The 17353-nt window shown below is 44.4% G+C and overlaps 1 protein-coding gene across 2 annotated transcripts in view; it reads right to left on the reverse strand.

The window, feature by feature from the left end:
* Positions 1–17353, reverse strand: part of kcnh2b (potassium voltage-gated channel, subfamily H (eag-related), member 2b) — a 245359-nt gene that overhangs the window by 111306 nt on the left and 116700 nt on the right. The window contains exons 1-5 of one of the 2 annotated variants that reach the window (XM_085286177.1): positions 5199–5335; positions 3630–3785; positions 2256–2472; positions 1623–1954; positions 1331–1542 (exon numbers count right to left, since the gene is read on the reverse strand). In XM_085286177.1, coding sequence (XP_085142303.1) covers positions 1331–1542; positions 1623–1954; positions 2256–2472; positions 3630–3768 — 900 coding nt within the window. In that variant the 5' untranslated portion in view covers positions 3769–3785; positions 5199–5335. Of the gene's footprint in view, positions 1–1330; positions 1543–1622; positions 1955–2255; positions 2473–3629; positions 3786–5198; positions 5336–17353 lie in introns of those variants that run through there. The other variant, XM_085286176.1, reaches the window with a different exon arrangement.

Genomic DNA, 17353 nt, shown 5'->3' on the forward strand with positions numbered 1-17353 from the left:
CTCACAACAAGCCCTGTTTGCCAGGCATTTGCCACACAGACTGAAGAGTACGAAGCTTTAAAGCTCAACCACAGTCGTACATTCAGCTGAGTCTAAAGGTACACTGATCCCTGAATAGACTGACAAACAGCAGACTCTGGACTCCACAGTTCAGAGGTCAGAGGGCAGGCGGAGGCAGTTCTTTAGGGGACTTTTGGGAACGTATGGGGCTTCACAACAAATATAGAAAAACACTCAGCAACTATGTGATGTTATTAGGGGCTCTTGTTTCGTAGGATTTCCTTTTCCTTCCACATGACCCCCCGCTGTTCTTCTTCTCTCTTCTCATTCAGTAAAGTCGTGCAGGAGGGAGGTTACACGGATGTCAGACATATATGTGCTGATGAAACCACCTCGTGATTTTTCCTTTCTTCTAACAGCTCTATAAATAGCACACAGCTGGTACTGCTTTCTCCATCTGCACTGTATCATAACTGCACCACTGGCTAATACACGTGTATACACACACACACACACACACACACACACACACACACACACACACACACACACACACACACACACCCTTTGATTTTGCCAGCTGCACCTTAGCATGATAACGTTTCGATAGAAGTAAAGCCCTCTGGATCTTGCAGGAGATTCAGGCGTTAATAAAAAAACATAAAAACGTTACTTTGCTAACAAAAAGCAGATTATTATGCAAATATCAATCAGATGAAGATGTCACTTCTGTAAGAACACATACTGGGACGCAGAAATATGCATATGTAAAGTCTATATAGCAGTTCAAAGACTCAGCACACTGTGAGCCAAGGACAGGTAATCTGTGATGGCACATCCCAGCTCACAGGCTCATCATCATCCTCTGAGTTTAAAAACAAACAAAAACAATCCTCAACTGCATCCAAAGTAGACAAGAAGCTGGTCTGGGGTGAGATGCCTTGCTTGGTAAATGCAGCAGTCGGTAGCACAGCAGAACAACGACTCTGATGAGCCTGTCCTGCCTTTAGAAGTTCAGTACAGGTGTCTATTGCGTCTTTTTAAGCAAATTACGTGAAAAAATACAGTTTTTCATGTGTGCAGAAGTACATGCTTATGCCTAGCCTCTGGACTGTTAGAAGTAAGCATATTACTGGCCTACCACCTTTCAGCATCATCATCTCTTTGAAACTCGGTCAGTGGCCTTCACTCAAGCACTTTTTGCCCCGAAACACTTACAACAAGTGCAAATGGCTTGCAGGCCCTTGATGATTTATGCAGGCTGGCAAAATGTCACAAAAATAATGCCTCTGCTGGACATCGGGCACACTGCACATGGACTGTGTCCTACCTGTGTGACCTTCTCTGTGACGTTGTGTGTCCGGTCAATGAGTTTGCAGGGTGCTATGATGTCCATCTCCCCCGAGGGCAGAGCAATGAGTGGGTCCGGTTTGAAATCCACAAAATTGAGCGTGATCTGAGGGATTTTGGAAATGGTGCGGTACCGCATGAGGTCAGAGTCTGACGTGGAGTTCAGTATGTTCAACTTGCTGTTTACTGCACCTGGAAATATGCAAATGAAGTTCAACAATCAGGTAAGAAAACCAGCAGGAAAACATTTGATCCCACCTGCGCCTTCTCACCGGTGCTGCTGCTGGCCGGCCGGATGCTTGGCCGCCGGTTCTTCCGATCCCATTCCGGCCTCATGGCCTCGATCTCGTCTACGGAGGAGGCGCGACGCATGCTGTGAAAGCTTTCTCGCGAGCGGCTGTGCGACAGAGAACAGTTGGAGGCCGAGCCTTCGGGGTTGAGGCTGAGCCGGTGGTGGGGTGCTACGCAGGGTGTGGAATGGGTGAGGGGACCCACCAGGTGGGCTCCGTGAGTTTGATGTGGTGGAACGGCTACTGGAGGCTCAGAGCACAATAAGGTGCGTTGGTCTTCCTGGCGGTCTTCAGGCCAACTCTGTAGCGCTGACCTGGGAAACACAAACAACGAATATTTCCAGATCCGAGAGACTCCAGTGTCCTGGTAATCAGCCAGGACACTGGACATTGTTGACTGAAGTCAAAGAATTTCACAATGAGCTCAAAAAGGCCATAAACACGAGAGATGAATCCCTGTGACTGGAGTTAGCAGAGGTGATGAGGCACAGACAGCTGGCAGCTTTGCAGCCAGTGTCTGCAGCAACATGTAGCTTAAAGCTGAAATTAACTTTAGAGTGATTTTAGAATGTGAACATGTTCATCTCTGCAGTAATGTTGAAATCAAGCATCTACCTGCTTCCACTCAGCTTCTCCTGGTGATTTGGTGGCAGTGGGGGGAGGGGCAGAAATTCCCCCAGACCTAAGGACTCGGGGCTACGGTGGTCCTCTGGGTGTAGCGACACCGGCGTTGCTGTGGGGATGTGTCCGGCCTCTGCGTCGTCCAGAGAAGCTTTACTGTTGGACAGGGAGCGCAGCAGGGGGAGACGCAGCTTGAAGCCTCGTGGGCGACCTGGTGGTGAGACGGAGGAGGGATAAGACTATTAACCTGGAGAGTGACAGGTGCACCTCCAATATGGCAGAAATGGGTATTATATTAGAATAGTGAGACAAGCACAAACAGCTGGAGCATGTTTTCAGTGGTAGGCGTCATGCTAGGACAGAGAAAGAGCTAAACATGCATCAGCCTTCAGAATAAAGCTGCAAAACCAATCGACCAGAATGCAGGGGCAGCAACTCGGATTAAAATGTGGGCTTAGCCACAAAGTTATGAGATACTTGATTCCGGATATTGCTGTGTCCTATTCCAGATGCTGCTCCCCTGGGTTATCCCTCTAGGACATTAAGAGCATAGATCGACAGCTAACACAAATATTCAGGATTTACAAGAACAAAAGCATCTAATAATAGCAGGACCACCTGGTCTATCTGGAAGGCAGAATGAACAGTTGATCCAGGTGAAGCAAAGTGAGCATCACGTCCAATTTGGATTAAAAAACATGGGAATTAAATAAGCAGCAATACATCCCGAAAATGTTCCACACTGAGCCACAAACGACACTCACTCTACTTATACCTCACTAAACCAAAGAGAAAACACAATCAGCTGTGTGGAGCACGCTGTCTCATTGTGCATCACGGGCCACATACACAACATTGTGATATTAGGGGACACACAAGTGAAGCTGCCCTTTCTGTTCAACTACAAATTTAGCTGAGATGCCAAAATATAAGGAAACAGTTTTAATTTTTCCACATGCTAAACAAACGCTGCTGCAGTACAAGAAATGTGTCAGTGTGATTCTCTGGACTTAAACTATAAGAAAAAAATGGTGAAATGAAAGAAAAAGTCGTGGTAGCTCATCACCCCGACTGTACTGCAGTTACAGAGTAATTACAAATTACACATGTCACTTTTACATTAATGTTTTTTACTTCCCAAAGGGTCACACCGTCACACTTTCTGTCTAGTGGGCCAGATTTGAGTTTTTGCTGGGCCAACTCTGGCCCAGGGCCTTATGTTTGACACCGGTGGTGTAATAACAGAAACGAAAGCTGCATTCACATAAGGGCGTCAGAGATGCTTTTCTTGTCTTTGTGTAAACGGTGACGTTACAGGAAAAGCACAGAGAAGAACAGACAAACATCAAACGTTGCGCTCGTGGTTACCTGTGACGAGCCAGGTGGGCAGGCGGTGGTTCAGCTCCTGTTTGTGGTCTCGGAGAGACTCGTCTGTCATGACCTCGAAATTGAGGATGAACATGATCACCACGCCATCCTCGTTCTTCACTGGCACCACATCCACCATACACAGGATGCACTGGCCTGCAGGGGGCAGAGCAGCAGATGGGGCAGGTTACGATGGCATGCACAGGCAGCGAGGCTGGGTTTAAAACTTGATTTCAAATTACTTTACAGTGGTGGTGTTACTGGAGCAACATCAAAGCACAGATAAGAGCAGAATTCAGTCAGAGTTCAAGCTTTGTGTAATGACTTTGTGAACGTCTACATAATCAGTTTGTTGAATCGTGTGAGCGTCTCAAATGCATCCGTGCATCTCACACTGTGAATTACAAAGGCCTGCTTTCACACACACACACTCAAATATACTAAAGTACACGGTTCTCTCTCCTTATTAAATGTGCATCTGTGTTTAATCAGCTCACACACCATCTTCCATACGAGGCTAATCTGCCACACGAGTGCTAAAACAGCTAAGTAAGCGTGAAATGAAACCACACACAGGAGAGCGTCGCACAAACACAAAATAAGCTGCTATTCTGCTTTTGACACCATGAATGTGAGCTTGCAATTGCATTAACATGCATGTATACACACAGCAGTATCGTCATCATCCTCATCAGCAGCGTGATGTAAAATGATGATCTGACTGAAAGAAGTGAAGACAAAACTGTTGCAACATAGTATCAAAGTCGAGGAAATTCCAGGACATCTATTACACACATTCTGTGTACACAGTGAAATCTGTGAGTTTCCTTCTGTCCTTGAAAATGAGCAGAAACTCGACTCAAGTATCAGTCTGGCTAACGAATCTTATCTCCAAGCAGACATCCTCACAGACATCCCGAATATGACAGCACATAATACAAAATTACACATGAAAAACATTCTGAACTGAGTCAAACATATCAGTCCATCATATATGTAAATAAGGTTGTTCCACTTGGTTATTAAGAAAAGCTCAACCACACATATAAGATACTGGTTCCTGAATTATGTGGCAAATGAGCACTGGGCCCCTATTCAAAGAAGACCATGAGATGCACACTGAAAATAAAACTGCAAAATATTCCAAAAACTCCAAATACATGATACATAGATGCATGCCATGATTCAAACAGTACAGAAAGTGGACATGTGAACTGTTTGTTTCTTTTCATGTTGAACAGAAAGGATTTAATCCTATAAATTTACTCTCAAATATTCTTGTTTTACTGAAAATGATCCATGAAGTATGTCCTCCTGTTGCACGCTGTTTAAATACATTTTAATCGGTTTTGTTGACATTGTGATTCCAAACATCACACCAGCAAAACCTACAGTGAAATGCATCCAGTCTGCAACATCAACTTAAAGTGCACGAGCGTTTTGAGAACTTAAGCTTTTTAGTTTTGCACCGTAATCCTTCTTTTCTTATCTGTCGCCTTTAAACATGGATGCCAAACAAAGTTTCTTTCAAATTCCCTCTCATACCTGATCTGCCCGTCTGCAACTTACCTGCAGAGTGATGGTCAGTGAGCACCCTCGCAAACGGAAGCTGTGGCAGTTTTCGCAATATGGAGCACTTGGGTATTCCGTGCAACCCAACGTGCAGGATCTACTGCATGCCTGCCTGACCCACCCACCAGCCTGCCATTCATCTCACATCATTGCTGGAGAGTAGGGCGAAATCCGATTGGACAACAGCATAATCCCAACACAGGAGGGGAAAAAATATGAAACCCAAGGGAAAGTAGAGGATTACACCATCTGGCCATATCAGCGACGCATATAAACATGTGCCAGTTTAAATGCGTGCTTATATGTGCACATGTGTATAGATTACCAGGCTGATGTTCATTCACAAGTCACTGGGTCATGTCCATTCATGTCATTAACAGTGTTCCCTGTGCATTTGTAGCTTTTTTCTTCTTCTCTTTTTTTAATCGCTGAAGGTGTTGGAGCATCACCCCCAAAGCTGCTTTACAAAGCTCTGCATCCACGTGGCAAGGACAACGTGCACACAATCTAGAAATTTGAAAGCTTTGCTTTCCTCCGCAAGCGACTGTCCCGTGAAAAAGTGAGTGAGAAGTAAAAGATATTGCAGAGAATATGTCTGAGAAGATCTTTCAATAATGCTTCAGCTATTAAGTAATTTGAACTCTTTTATTATTTTTCCGAGTTAAATATGAACAATCATTCATATTCATTCACTGAACTGATGAAGAAACAGGATGGAGTGTGTCTGTGTTCGGGACTGGCACTGGGAGTGCACCAGCTTGGGCTTGTGTCTCCTCCAGCAGATTCTTTGAAAAATACTTGAAATTATAATATTATCAACAGATTAATGTGGATTAAATCTTTCCCTCACTGATATAATTACATTAGAGACATTAATAATCCGAGGACTAGCTCCTAATCTAATAGGAAATCATTACATGTCCCATGTTTGAGTCAGGATCATTCCTGTATACATGGGAACACTTTGGAAAGCTGGAAAGTTTGTGGGTGACAGATTTAGTAATATTTACTAATATGTACACTAACTAACATGAATGCACGCATGCACTGAAGTACAAAAGCAACCTGGACTCCCACTCTGGTTGCAGGGCCTCCTCATTAACACCCAGGAGGAAGCCACTGTGTTATTACTGTCTTAGCTGTTCCCAGGACTGCGCTCTTCTGGACAGAGATCTCCGCTGTTGTTCCCGGGATCTGCTGGAGCCACTCGCCTCGCTTGGGAGTCACTGCACCGAGTGCTCCAATTACCACTGGAACCACTGTTACTTTCACCCTCCACATCCTCTCCAGCTTCTTCAGAAGTACCCCAGCATTGGTACTTCTTAAGCTTCTCATGTTCCTTCTTCCTGATGTTGCTGTCATTCGGAATCACTACATTCCGAATGACAGCAACATCAGGAAGATATATATCTATATGTACATAGCGCAAACCACTGCAACAGTTGCCTCAAGGCGCTTCGACTGTAAGGTAGTAACTCCATAGCATACGAGTGAAAACCCTGAGAATCACATGATCCCCATGAGTAGGCATGGGGCGACCACAAGAAGGAAAAGCTGCCTTTAACAGGAAGAAAGCTGACTGCAAAACCAGACCGGATGATTGAGCATGCATCAAAATGGGAATATGTTACCTTTCAAATCAAGTTACAGCTATTCTGTCCCTAGAAGTTGCTCTCTTATAAGATTTCTATTTGGATTTGCCACATAGGTGAAATTTCCTTCTGACGGGTTAGATGTGACCTTACTCTAAGCCTATAAACCCAACCTGTAACAGGTGACTGTCCACCTGGTGGATGCTGACAGGTTTCATTGCTGTTTAAGGGTTTAGAAAATGTTAGGGGTAGAATCCGTGTGTGGTTAGGCACTCGGTGATGGTTTACATTAAACAGCAGATGCATTACAGCAGCGACAGATTACCACAGATATAGGTCTACATGTGCCCTACATTTTTCAGCGTGGTGCAAATGGAGGATTACGCCTACGTACTTCAGGAACATCAGACCTTTCTTAATGTTGACCCTCATACCGTCTCCGTCTACTGTGAAAGATTTCCTCCGAGAGCATCTGAAACGAGCTGAGCTCTGAGGTTAACGGGGCAAATGGCATTTCATCTAAATGCTCCGCCTGGATTTATTCCAATTCAACATGTTCCAGCTGATAATCTGATTCACCGTTGCTGATTTACAAAGCTCTAGGAGATTATTACAATGCACTAAACACATAAAAAACTGCACATGGCAGACCCAGGGATAGCCCAGCATCATACACAGCAGTGTAGACAACTACAAGGACAAACACTGTGAAATGTAACATTTAAAAGCTTACTTGGATTTATTAATCAGATGGATTATTTATCAATAAGTGAGAAAATAGTTCCTACCAATATTCAGAAAGGTTTTGGGGGACAAATTAGAAACGTATCCTTCCTTGTAAAGATGAATTCAATTCAATTATATGGAACCAAATCACAAAAACAGCTGCCTCACGGTGGTTTGTACTGGAAGATATACGAGCCCCTACAAGCTTGCACTGGTGACAGCGGGACAGCATGAACACAACTGATCTCTACAATGTATCCACTGCCAAAAAGTACCAAAAATGACTCAAGTGGTTTAGATCTATGTTTCCATAAACCTTTCGCTATGGCGATCTCCCACATGTGCGTACAGGTAGTCGACCAGCACTGACTGGTACGGACTTGGAGCGTAGTGGATCCTGTGGTGAAAACCTTGAAACATTAACAGTGACTGTGTCATTACGCTTACTAAAAATCCAGAGAAATACATGCACATAATGGACGAAAAGAGAAAACAATCAAAAATAGATGTAATGAAATGAAGCAAATGATTTATTTCCCCATTTGTATTCGCCATGCACACAGGATACTCATTTAATCATCATGACTGACGGCGTGGCATACAGTACTCTTCCCTGATAGGCTTAGAGGGACAAGGTAGGAAGGATTAACTGCTGAGGAAGATCTTTTTTCCAGCTTAGTAGGAGATGACAGAGGATTGGAGGACAGTAAACAGAGATTAGGCTGCCCTGAAGTAATCAGATGTGAAAACACACCTAACTGCGAAGGCCAACGCTTCCTTCAATGTTATAACTGCACTGAGTTGGATTAGAGGTCAGGGTCACTCCCGCTGCTGCGGAGCCCATCAGGCAGCTTCTCCCTTCTGTGCTGGGTGAAGGCAGTGATGAATGTATTTATTTCTTTATGAAACACTGCTCTCCGACATAACAAACGTATGAACTCCTCTGTACTACCACTGAATGCTGAAAGCACAGCCATGTAAGTTCTACACCTGCACTATCATTGGGACTTCAATGTAAAGTTCTGCATTGGCGCCTCCTACTGGACGACAGCTGCCTCTACACACAGCACAGCGCAGACGTCACGTATCCCTGTGTGCGTTTGTAGGAATTATGCTGACTGAACTCTAAACAGTGAGGTGCATCCCTGTAAGCAGCTTTGGCTCTCACACTTCTTTTCTTTTGTGTTCTTTTGAAATAAAATAAATATTTGATTCTAGCGATTTTTCTAAAAAATATTGGTGTTACATCAAAAAGATTTACAGATGCCACGGGCAGTATATTTTATTTAGCATAAAAGGAGCATGGAAGCACGTTAAAACTGTTTTCTTCTCGTGGTCGTGGTCAAATACAGTGCCGGTTACATAAGTCACAGCTGTTCCAGCCCTGTGGACGGGCTTCTGCCACAGTGCTGCTACAGTAAGTAAATAGCTGCATTTTCATCAGGACGGGAACATTGCTTCTCAACGCTGTTAGCCCGTGTCCACTGTCCATTAGAGACAACAGGATAAAGAACATGAATCTGTGAGTGCTACAGCGATGTAAGAGGATGAGCTCTGCTGTATCACACACACAGTGACAAAGTGCACATCACTGTTTAGCAGAAAAAACTTCACATGTTCGCTTCCACACAGATTTTTTAAAGGGTAGCTTCTGATGTTGCCGGTCACTTTCAGAACCCCCCAAACCCCACTGTCAGACTATACTGACAACCATATTTTCACAACTGCCCCAACATGTCATTGTTCTTATTTTTAGCTTTTAGCACCCACAGAAGAAGTGACAGGGTGAGGGAGTCAGCATGGGTTGATGGATATGCACTGCAAATCAAAAGAGAGCTGCAGAAAACGCTGCTATAGATTACATGTTGCTCTGGACTTCATTGTAGACAGCTGTAATCTTTCCTTTTCCTTGGCGGGGAGGAAGCAAGAGATTAGAGGGGTTCCTCTTGGACGTGGTGAGAAATGACTCTGATGATAAAGGCAAATGAAACAAACGCAGCAGGTCGGGCGGGAGGTTTTAACGAGCACACTCGGCACGTTGTACTGTGGAGGCTGGATCCTTACTGTATCCCTCTGTTCACTGCTCTGCATATAAAAGAGTCAGCGAACCACTAGGTGGCAGGGCACAACAACTGCTTTGGAGGAGATATCCATACTCATAAATGCACACGCACCCACACACACAACCTGGCCTGCTGTATATATTACCTTTAGAAACAGAGAGGCATGGAACTAATCTGGCTATACTACACCGCCGCATCGAGCCTCATGCAGGTGTGTTATTGGAAAAGGGCTGGGCAGGGAGCTGGATGACAGAATGGAAAAATTAATTGGTGAATGGGCGCCTGTGTGTGTGTGTGGCTGACTGTCAGTCACACTCTTAATATGGTTCTGCAACCACACACATACACACACCTTCATCATCCTTCTGATCTTGGCCACCAGCTGTTCTCTGATATGTGATATAACATTACACAGCGATACTGATGCCACACGACTGACCCCTGCATCCATTTCTGGAGTGTTTTTGTATAAGAAGCAGCAGGAGGACAAACTAGTCCAGATAACAACTCATCAGCCTCCTTCATCTGTAACAGAGACAAGTAGGCAACAGGTGTGACTGAGTGACTCGGTCTGCCCCCTGTTGGTGGAAAATGAGAAATAATGTTGTGTAGATGTAGTGAGACTGTGCATATGATTGATGCAGTGAAGCTGAGGGGACCACGGTGGCTGGGAAGTTGACAAAGCTCCAGACTGACAGAGGGATCCATTACAGCGGCGGCCCGTCCCACGGGGCACCTGTCCTGGATGAAGCATGAGGTGTGGTGCTGTGAGTGGAGCTTGTTCTGTGGTGTTTATTAAGGCCCAGAAACTTTAAGATGGATTAGTACAACGGCAAATCTTCAACTGCGGGGTTGTTCCGGAAACGTAAAAGCTATTTGCGATTCAAAAACTAGACTCTAGAGAAAGTAATTCTGTGAGGTAAGGTGGAAATGATTTTACCCGTCAGGCGTTTTTTAACATTCAGAGACAGTTGCCACTGAGAGGCTCAGAATAAATGAACACAGCATGGATGGCAGACAGGCTTTTAAACATTTCAACTGCAATCTGATAAAGTGAGAGCGTGATAAAAGACAGAAGTCGCTACCGTCCAACTGCCATAAAACCTCAACATTTGTTTAAGGGACTTGCTGTTTGAAACACACTACAGGGCCTCCATTGTTTTGACGAGAAAGCCAAAAAAGTATTTACATAAATCGGGAAATTGATCAATACGGTGTCTCCTAAACTCCCTCACTGCCATGTTATATTAGTGCAAAGACAACCTTGTTTCCAGATCTTTCCCAAGCTTCATTACAGCTGCCCCTTCACAACTGATGAGGTGGAGAGACGAGAGAACGAGAGGGATGGACAGTGTTGGACTGTTAGAACTGCTTTGAAATTCATATGAGCTGTTCGCACTAAAGTAAAAAGCACCATCACTTCATGTGGATATCCTCTCGGCGCCAGCGGCGGTCTCAAGGCTGGAGCTGAACAAAACACCCTGATAACGAGATAGTGTTTAGTCTGTTCTTCCCATTCCATGCAAGGCCACCTGGGTTGGCTGGAAGACTGTTTACTTAGCCTGGCAGGGCGAAGGACACTGTCTCAGCTGAACTCTGGACACACACACACACACATACATATACACTGATATGCACACACTCTTCGACGCTCACGTCTGATCACAGCTCAGTAACCAAGGAAAAGAGGACGTGTAATGAGGGTCAAAAGTTCACGGGAGAAACGTGCTCCCATCACAATTACTTCATGCCCGCTCAAAATACATTACACACAAACACACAAGCAAACACAGCATTAGAAACTGATTTATGCGCTCCACAGGTATCACCATCTTTGTCGCACGCATTGTGGATTTATTTTGAAAGCATTGCCTGTAAAGTGCCAGAGCTTCCTCTATAAATCCGTATCCATCAGACCCAGTGAGAGTAAGTTCAACTGGACACACTGTTATTAGGTATAACTTCAAACCTAATGCCTTTGCTTCTTTACTGTCAGATATATACAGTCGGAAAAGTGGATGCTCATTTTAAGTTCAAAAGATGAGTTAAGCACCAGTTTCCTTGAGCCTGCTGGGTCCTGCTCTGGGGCTACAGGAGCACAACATAAGGGTTAAAGGAAAGTGCCGCGGTCCACGAGGCCACATCCAGAAGCCAATTTACAGGTTAAGGTGATTTTATTGCTACTAAAAGCTGAAATCTTTAAGCCGGAGTGAACAAAGGCCAAAATAATAAAGCAAACAAGCTATTCCAAAAAGGGAAAACCAAACAAAAGCAGCACTACCCCCAAACTCCCCAACTGAATAAACAAGAGAAAAAGTACAGAAAATAATAAGGCAGGTCCCCTCTGCTGCTTCAGATTATCTACAACAATATACACAAAACGTAGCAATTCTCTGAAGTCGGACATGCAAGTTTGTCATAGATGGTTTGCAGGATAAGGAGGGTCAGCAGCTGCTGCTTGATGATGGAACCAATCAGCAGCTGGCAGCTCGCCAATCAGGAAGGACCTGCAGATACTCTTAAAGGCACAGGACACACACGGAACAAAATCCAGCCACTGTGATCCAAAAATACGGCAACACAGCAAAAAGCTCAATTTGAAACTTTTTTTTCTACCGTTGGCTTTGATGATGTCAGTGAAAACAGACACATCAGGCCCATCTACCAACAGCCTGGGTTTCCATCTTTTTACACAGTTTCCCAGTAAACGATAAAACACGTGTTTATTATAAGATATTACTCAGGCAAAGCTGCTGCTGTAAAGTCCAAGAATGATAAAACATGGAGCTGAAAATAAGCAGAATAGGTGCTTTTACTACAACTTGGCATTTGATTGTGGCATCTATGGAGAATGACTTCATTTTGGAGCCAACCTTGAATAGATATTCACAGACGTGCAGTTTAAGGGCGACTGTTTTAGTTCCATATTATAGCTTTGGAGTTTACCAAGAACAACCTAAGACAGGAGCACTGAGACCTGAATCACCCAAACACAGATCAGAGACTAAAGCAGTGAGAGACCATCCAATCACAAACACCTCAGACGTGTCATTTGTAGACGCTGAGAGCGGCTTTTGCCTCGTCTACACTGCCGACTGCAATTTGAAGTTGTGAAAACAGTGTACACAGCTGTACAGCAGTTTCCCTCATGCCTACTGCCTGTTGACACGTACATCAATAGCAGTTTGTCAGTCAATACATTACAAGTGATACCGACACAGAAATGAAATGTCTGAGGGAGATACAGACACAATATAAAATGTGAAGCTGTGCGTCTGAGGCTCCAGGATGTGAGTGCCTTCATGCTCAGTTACTGTGTGTGACAGTTTAAGCCACCTGAAAGGAATTCCAGCCAAGCTGTGGACATCTCTCTACCAGAGACACTGTGTGAGACGGCGGTGTCAAACATCTCACCCACAGCTCATGTCACACACAATGTGATTAACAGATTACACGTCAGTGCCAGTGTGCAGGCCTGTATACCTGCAGCATGTCTGTTAAGTGAGACAGCACACGTGTATGCAGCTTCTAATAGGTTACATGTCAGGAGGGTTTCAGAGCAGCAGCACCTTAGAGGTCAGATGCTGAGCTCCAGCCTTCAACCCGACACCACACCAATGCACAGAGTGAAAGTAAACACTCGCTTCTAATTTTCACAGCAGATTTCAGAAAGTGAGTTTAAATTAAAAACGTTACACATCAGGAAACAGTCTCTTGCTTTGTCTGTTACAGTAAGTTCCCTGGAGCTTTGTGAATCCCAGTCTGTGCAGCTCTTTTTGATTGCGTCATGGTGCATACAGTACCTCGTGGTCAGTGTGCATGCACGACTGCCCCATGTTATATGACCATTATCCATACTACAGTAGGCCACACAACCTATTTAAGCAGTACAGCATTTATCTGCAGTTACAAATGCATCATGCTGTGTGTATACGACCCAATGAGTGCTGCATCAAATGAATATGTAAATACTGAGCCACATTCTTCAGTGAGGATTTAATTCGACATGTTGTTGACTGCTTAATTAAAGGGCCTTGCACCTCTATCGGCTTGCCACACCAATCGGGAAACGCTCACTGAGAGATACTGGATGTGACTATTCTCTGGAAGAGCTCCTCCAATTAGAGCGACTCTGGAAGTGAGCAGGACTTGTTTCACATGAGCCGCCTGCAGTATTCTTTATTCTTCTCCAGACGTTTCATGCGCTCACCCTGTGTTAGCAGCAGGCTGCATGTTTAAGGACGCTACATATTTGCATTTGGTGAGAAAATTGAGGGAGGAAAGCAACAGGTCTAAACTATTTACCCATATGCCCTAAAAGCTGTCAACATCAAGTCGAAGGCTGTCAGTAACATTCAGTCAAACATTCATGAAGGATATTACACTGGTAGGAACTAAGAAACTCTGGGAAACAGCAATGCAGAGAAGGGTTAGATGTGATAGTCCTTCAAGTCCTGAACTTTCTAACCCGGCTGTCACATAATGAGCGACACCGCAGTGTCATTACATGTAATAAAAACTGAATCCCACTTTAAGCTCAAGTAAAGGCCATGTCACTGACATTTGTGACTTTTTAATGACTTCTCAAAATATGTAACAGATGTCATCACTTGATGGCTTAAGACTGGCCAAATTGGCACAGAAGTGGAAAGATGTACAATCAAAGGCAGAGCCAGTCCTAATAAACAGTGGACTACAGAAACACAATGAAGTGGGTCCAACCGTGTACTCCAACACTCTGGAGCAGGATGCCCTACAACTACCTGCTGCTTTAAAACATTACTGATGAGGATCCTTATGTGATGTCATGCACACACGTGATACAACCACAGACTGCACCACGTGGTTGTCAGGTGATCAGTGATCTGTGTGGCTGCGACCTTATTCACTCTGTCCAACACCGTCACCATAATTGTAACACATACAAACTGAATGAAACAATACTGTCATGTGGTTGGTGGTTACATGTCTGCAAAACCGATCACCTCCTCAAAAGGTTTCAGATGAACAATTACATGCACAATAATGTTGAAAAATATTAGTATATAGATGAAACTGCAGCTCCCTCTTTGCTTGATAACATAACGAACATTAGCTACACTCATCAAATGAATCTAATATTATGTGTGACGTCGTGAAGTGCCCAGGATTTCATAATAAAAGCATGAGAAGTATCATTCGATTTTTTTCTCCACTTTGTCATAGAAAAGATGAGAGTAGGCATGCTGTCAAATATTTAGCACATCATAGTAATGGTGAAGTTTCAATAGACCACCACAATACTCCCACTCACCTTTACCCAACAGTCCTGCTCCTTAAAGCAACCCTCAGGGCAAATTTCACACGTGTTGCTGTGCTGCTGCAGAGTGAAACTTACACTCTGACCTTGTGGGAGCAGTGAGAGAACAACGAGAAACCAAGGCTTCATTTCCTGTCTGGATCTGTATTAACTTAACATGACGATGATTCTCGTCCTCCGCTGAACCAGACAGTCCTGCACTCCCAACATTTGCAGACAGGAGAGGATACATAATTTAGAGCTTTAGGTATTCACATTAAGAATTCCCTGGCAACTCCAATACAGGTAAAGATGGATTTCTGACTGTGTGTGTGTGTGTGTGTGTGTGTGTGTGTGTGTGTGTGTGTGTGTGTGCTGGCAGGACACAGGTGGAGGAGCAGTGCTGTTGAGAGGTCAGTTCAGGTTATCTGAGGAGAGGAGAAGAGCATTTGAATGAGAAATCATGCGGTCGCATGATTTTCATGGTTACTAGAAGAGAACAAAGCAGCTGGGAGACTGAGAGGCTTACATGCAATCAAAGAATGCATGCACATGTGATATGGACTGTATCACTTCAATTTACATAATTATTAGTGCATATCTTAAAACTAATATCAGTGTAAATAGATGATTTTTCTCCATTTCGTTGCCTGTAGTTCCTCTGTGTGCACTTTCTATTGCCCTCTCCATCTTTCTCCCACTCCCTCTCCTCCCTCTCTCCATCTTTTAATGGTTATGTAAGAGATCAAGATTTCTCAGCAGTATAGGCTGCATCTGGAGAGAGACAGGGACAGACGGTGCAGACATTTTCCAACGATTCTCTCTAACGTACATATCTACCTGCTTCCAGCCTTTACCCTACCCAAAACCACCTGCAAAATCTATGCTAATTTCCAACGGCTTGTGAATGCATCGCACGTCCACAGCTCAGTCCTGGCACGCTCGATCAGCAGCCGGCCTCTTCAAAAGGCAATCTGTAATAGTCTTTTCTGTATGGAGTGAGCCACTTTGAAACGCTGGTGCTCCGTGGTTCGGCTAAGTATCAAGTGTTTTTGGCAAAAATCAATTGAACTTGTTAACCGTAATGAGCCTGTCGCTTAAAGAGAAAAGACAAGCGTGAGGGGGGCGTAGAGGGAGAGGATCAAGGGCTCGGTAGAAGAGCTCGAGGGGGGATAAAAGTTGAAATGGAAATGCTGAAGTTAAATTGAAGAAGTCTTTGGGCAGAAGAACGAAGCAGAATATGTCATTGTAATAATCTGACATGTGGGATGGTGACAAGACAAAAGACAGACAGGGCCATGATATCATCATCTCTTTATTTAATTAAGGATGAAAGGACACTTCAACAAACCGCGCACAGCACCTGCTCCCTAATTTAAAGGGACAGCCTCATAAACCGTGGAAACTTTGTTGCCTTGGTAACTAAGGGGAAAAGACGGTCTTGGAGGCAGAGAGAGTAAAGGAAGAGGAAAGAGTTGGGAACGGGGACTTCTGTCAAGACTGGAAGAAAGAGGGCTCAGAGGAACGTGGCGTTGCCGTGCTGATGTCACGCGACTGCGGTGTGTTTGTGTTTTTCTTTATTGCGTGCTGTCGGGAGCCGTGGGTTTATAAGCTGTGTGATAGAAACCAGAGTGCAACAGAGAGCATGAAGCTCCTCTGTGTTACCTTCTGCAGACACAGACAGACTCCCTCCCAGCACATCTATGTCCATTGTTTTCCATCTTCCTTCCTTATGTTCCTCTCTGCCCTTTTCCTCCGTTTTCTCCTCTGTCTGTGGCCAGAGGCTAGCATGATGATGTGTAAGCCACCACCATCTATCCAGATAAGCTGTCCTCACATTGGCACGTACAACCAGGCACACGCACGCACGCGCACACACACAGCAGAGGGAAAACAATCACTAACCAGAACGGCTTCGTCTCTCTGCCTGGGGAGCAGCAGAGGAACTTTAATTTGGATGGAAGCTTCCATCGGCCAAATATCAGAGACAGGACTGATGAAGTCCAGCAGCAACAGCTTGTCTTACATTTATACTGTGTACACATACACACAAACAGACACACACTCTCATCTTTCCAACTGTGCAAATACATACTGAACTCTGTATTTCTACAGCAATACAAAAGATAAGGGGCAGAGTAGTTTAAGAAGAGAAATTATATTTGGCCTCTTGATAACAGCGGACAAATGACTTCTAACAGCTTTATAAAATCATATGGCCTGCTTCTTAGGCAACTGTTCAGTATTTCCCACACATGCAATTCATTTGGGCGTGCTGCCTAGCTATTATAATGTCCTCTCAAGTGTATTTGGCGACTCAGGCTAACATTTTATTTTCTGTTTTCTGTCCACGTGAGCTATCCCCGACCCTTCCCGTCTTGCATTTTGCTCCCGGCTGGCTCACTGTTGTGATGGTGGATATAAATTAGCTGCTTCTGCAGAGAGGATCTCATCTCGGATGGAACATGCATCAACAGTCCTCCATCTGAGAGC

This window comes from Mchenga conophoros, linkage group LG9 (assembly GCF_057382185.1).
Source record: "Mchenga conophoros isolate Kocher_MC1m ecotype Shallow Benthic linkage group LG9, M_conophoros_male_GT1.1, whole genome shotgun sequence".
Taxonomy (NCBI): domain Eukaryota; kingdom Metazoa; phylum Chordata; class Actinopteri; order Cichliformes; family Cichlidae; genus Mchenga; species Mchenga conophoros.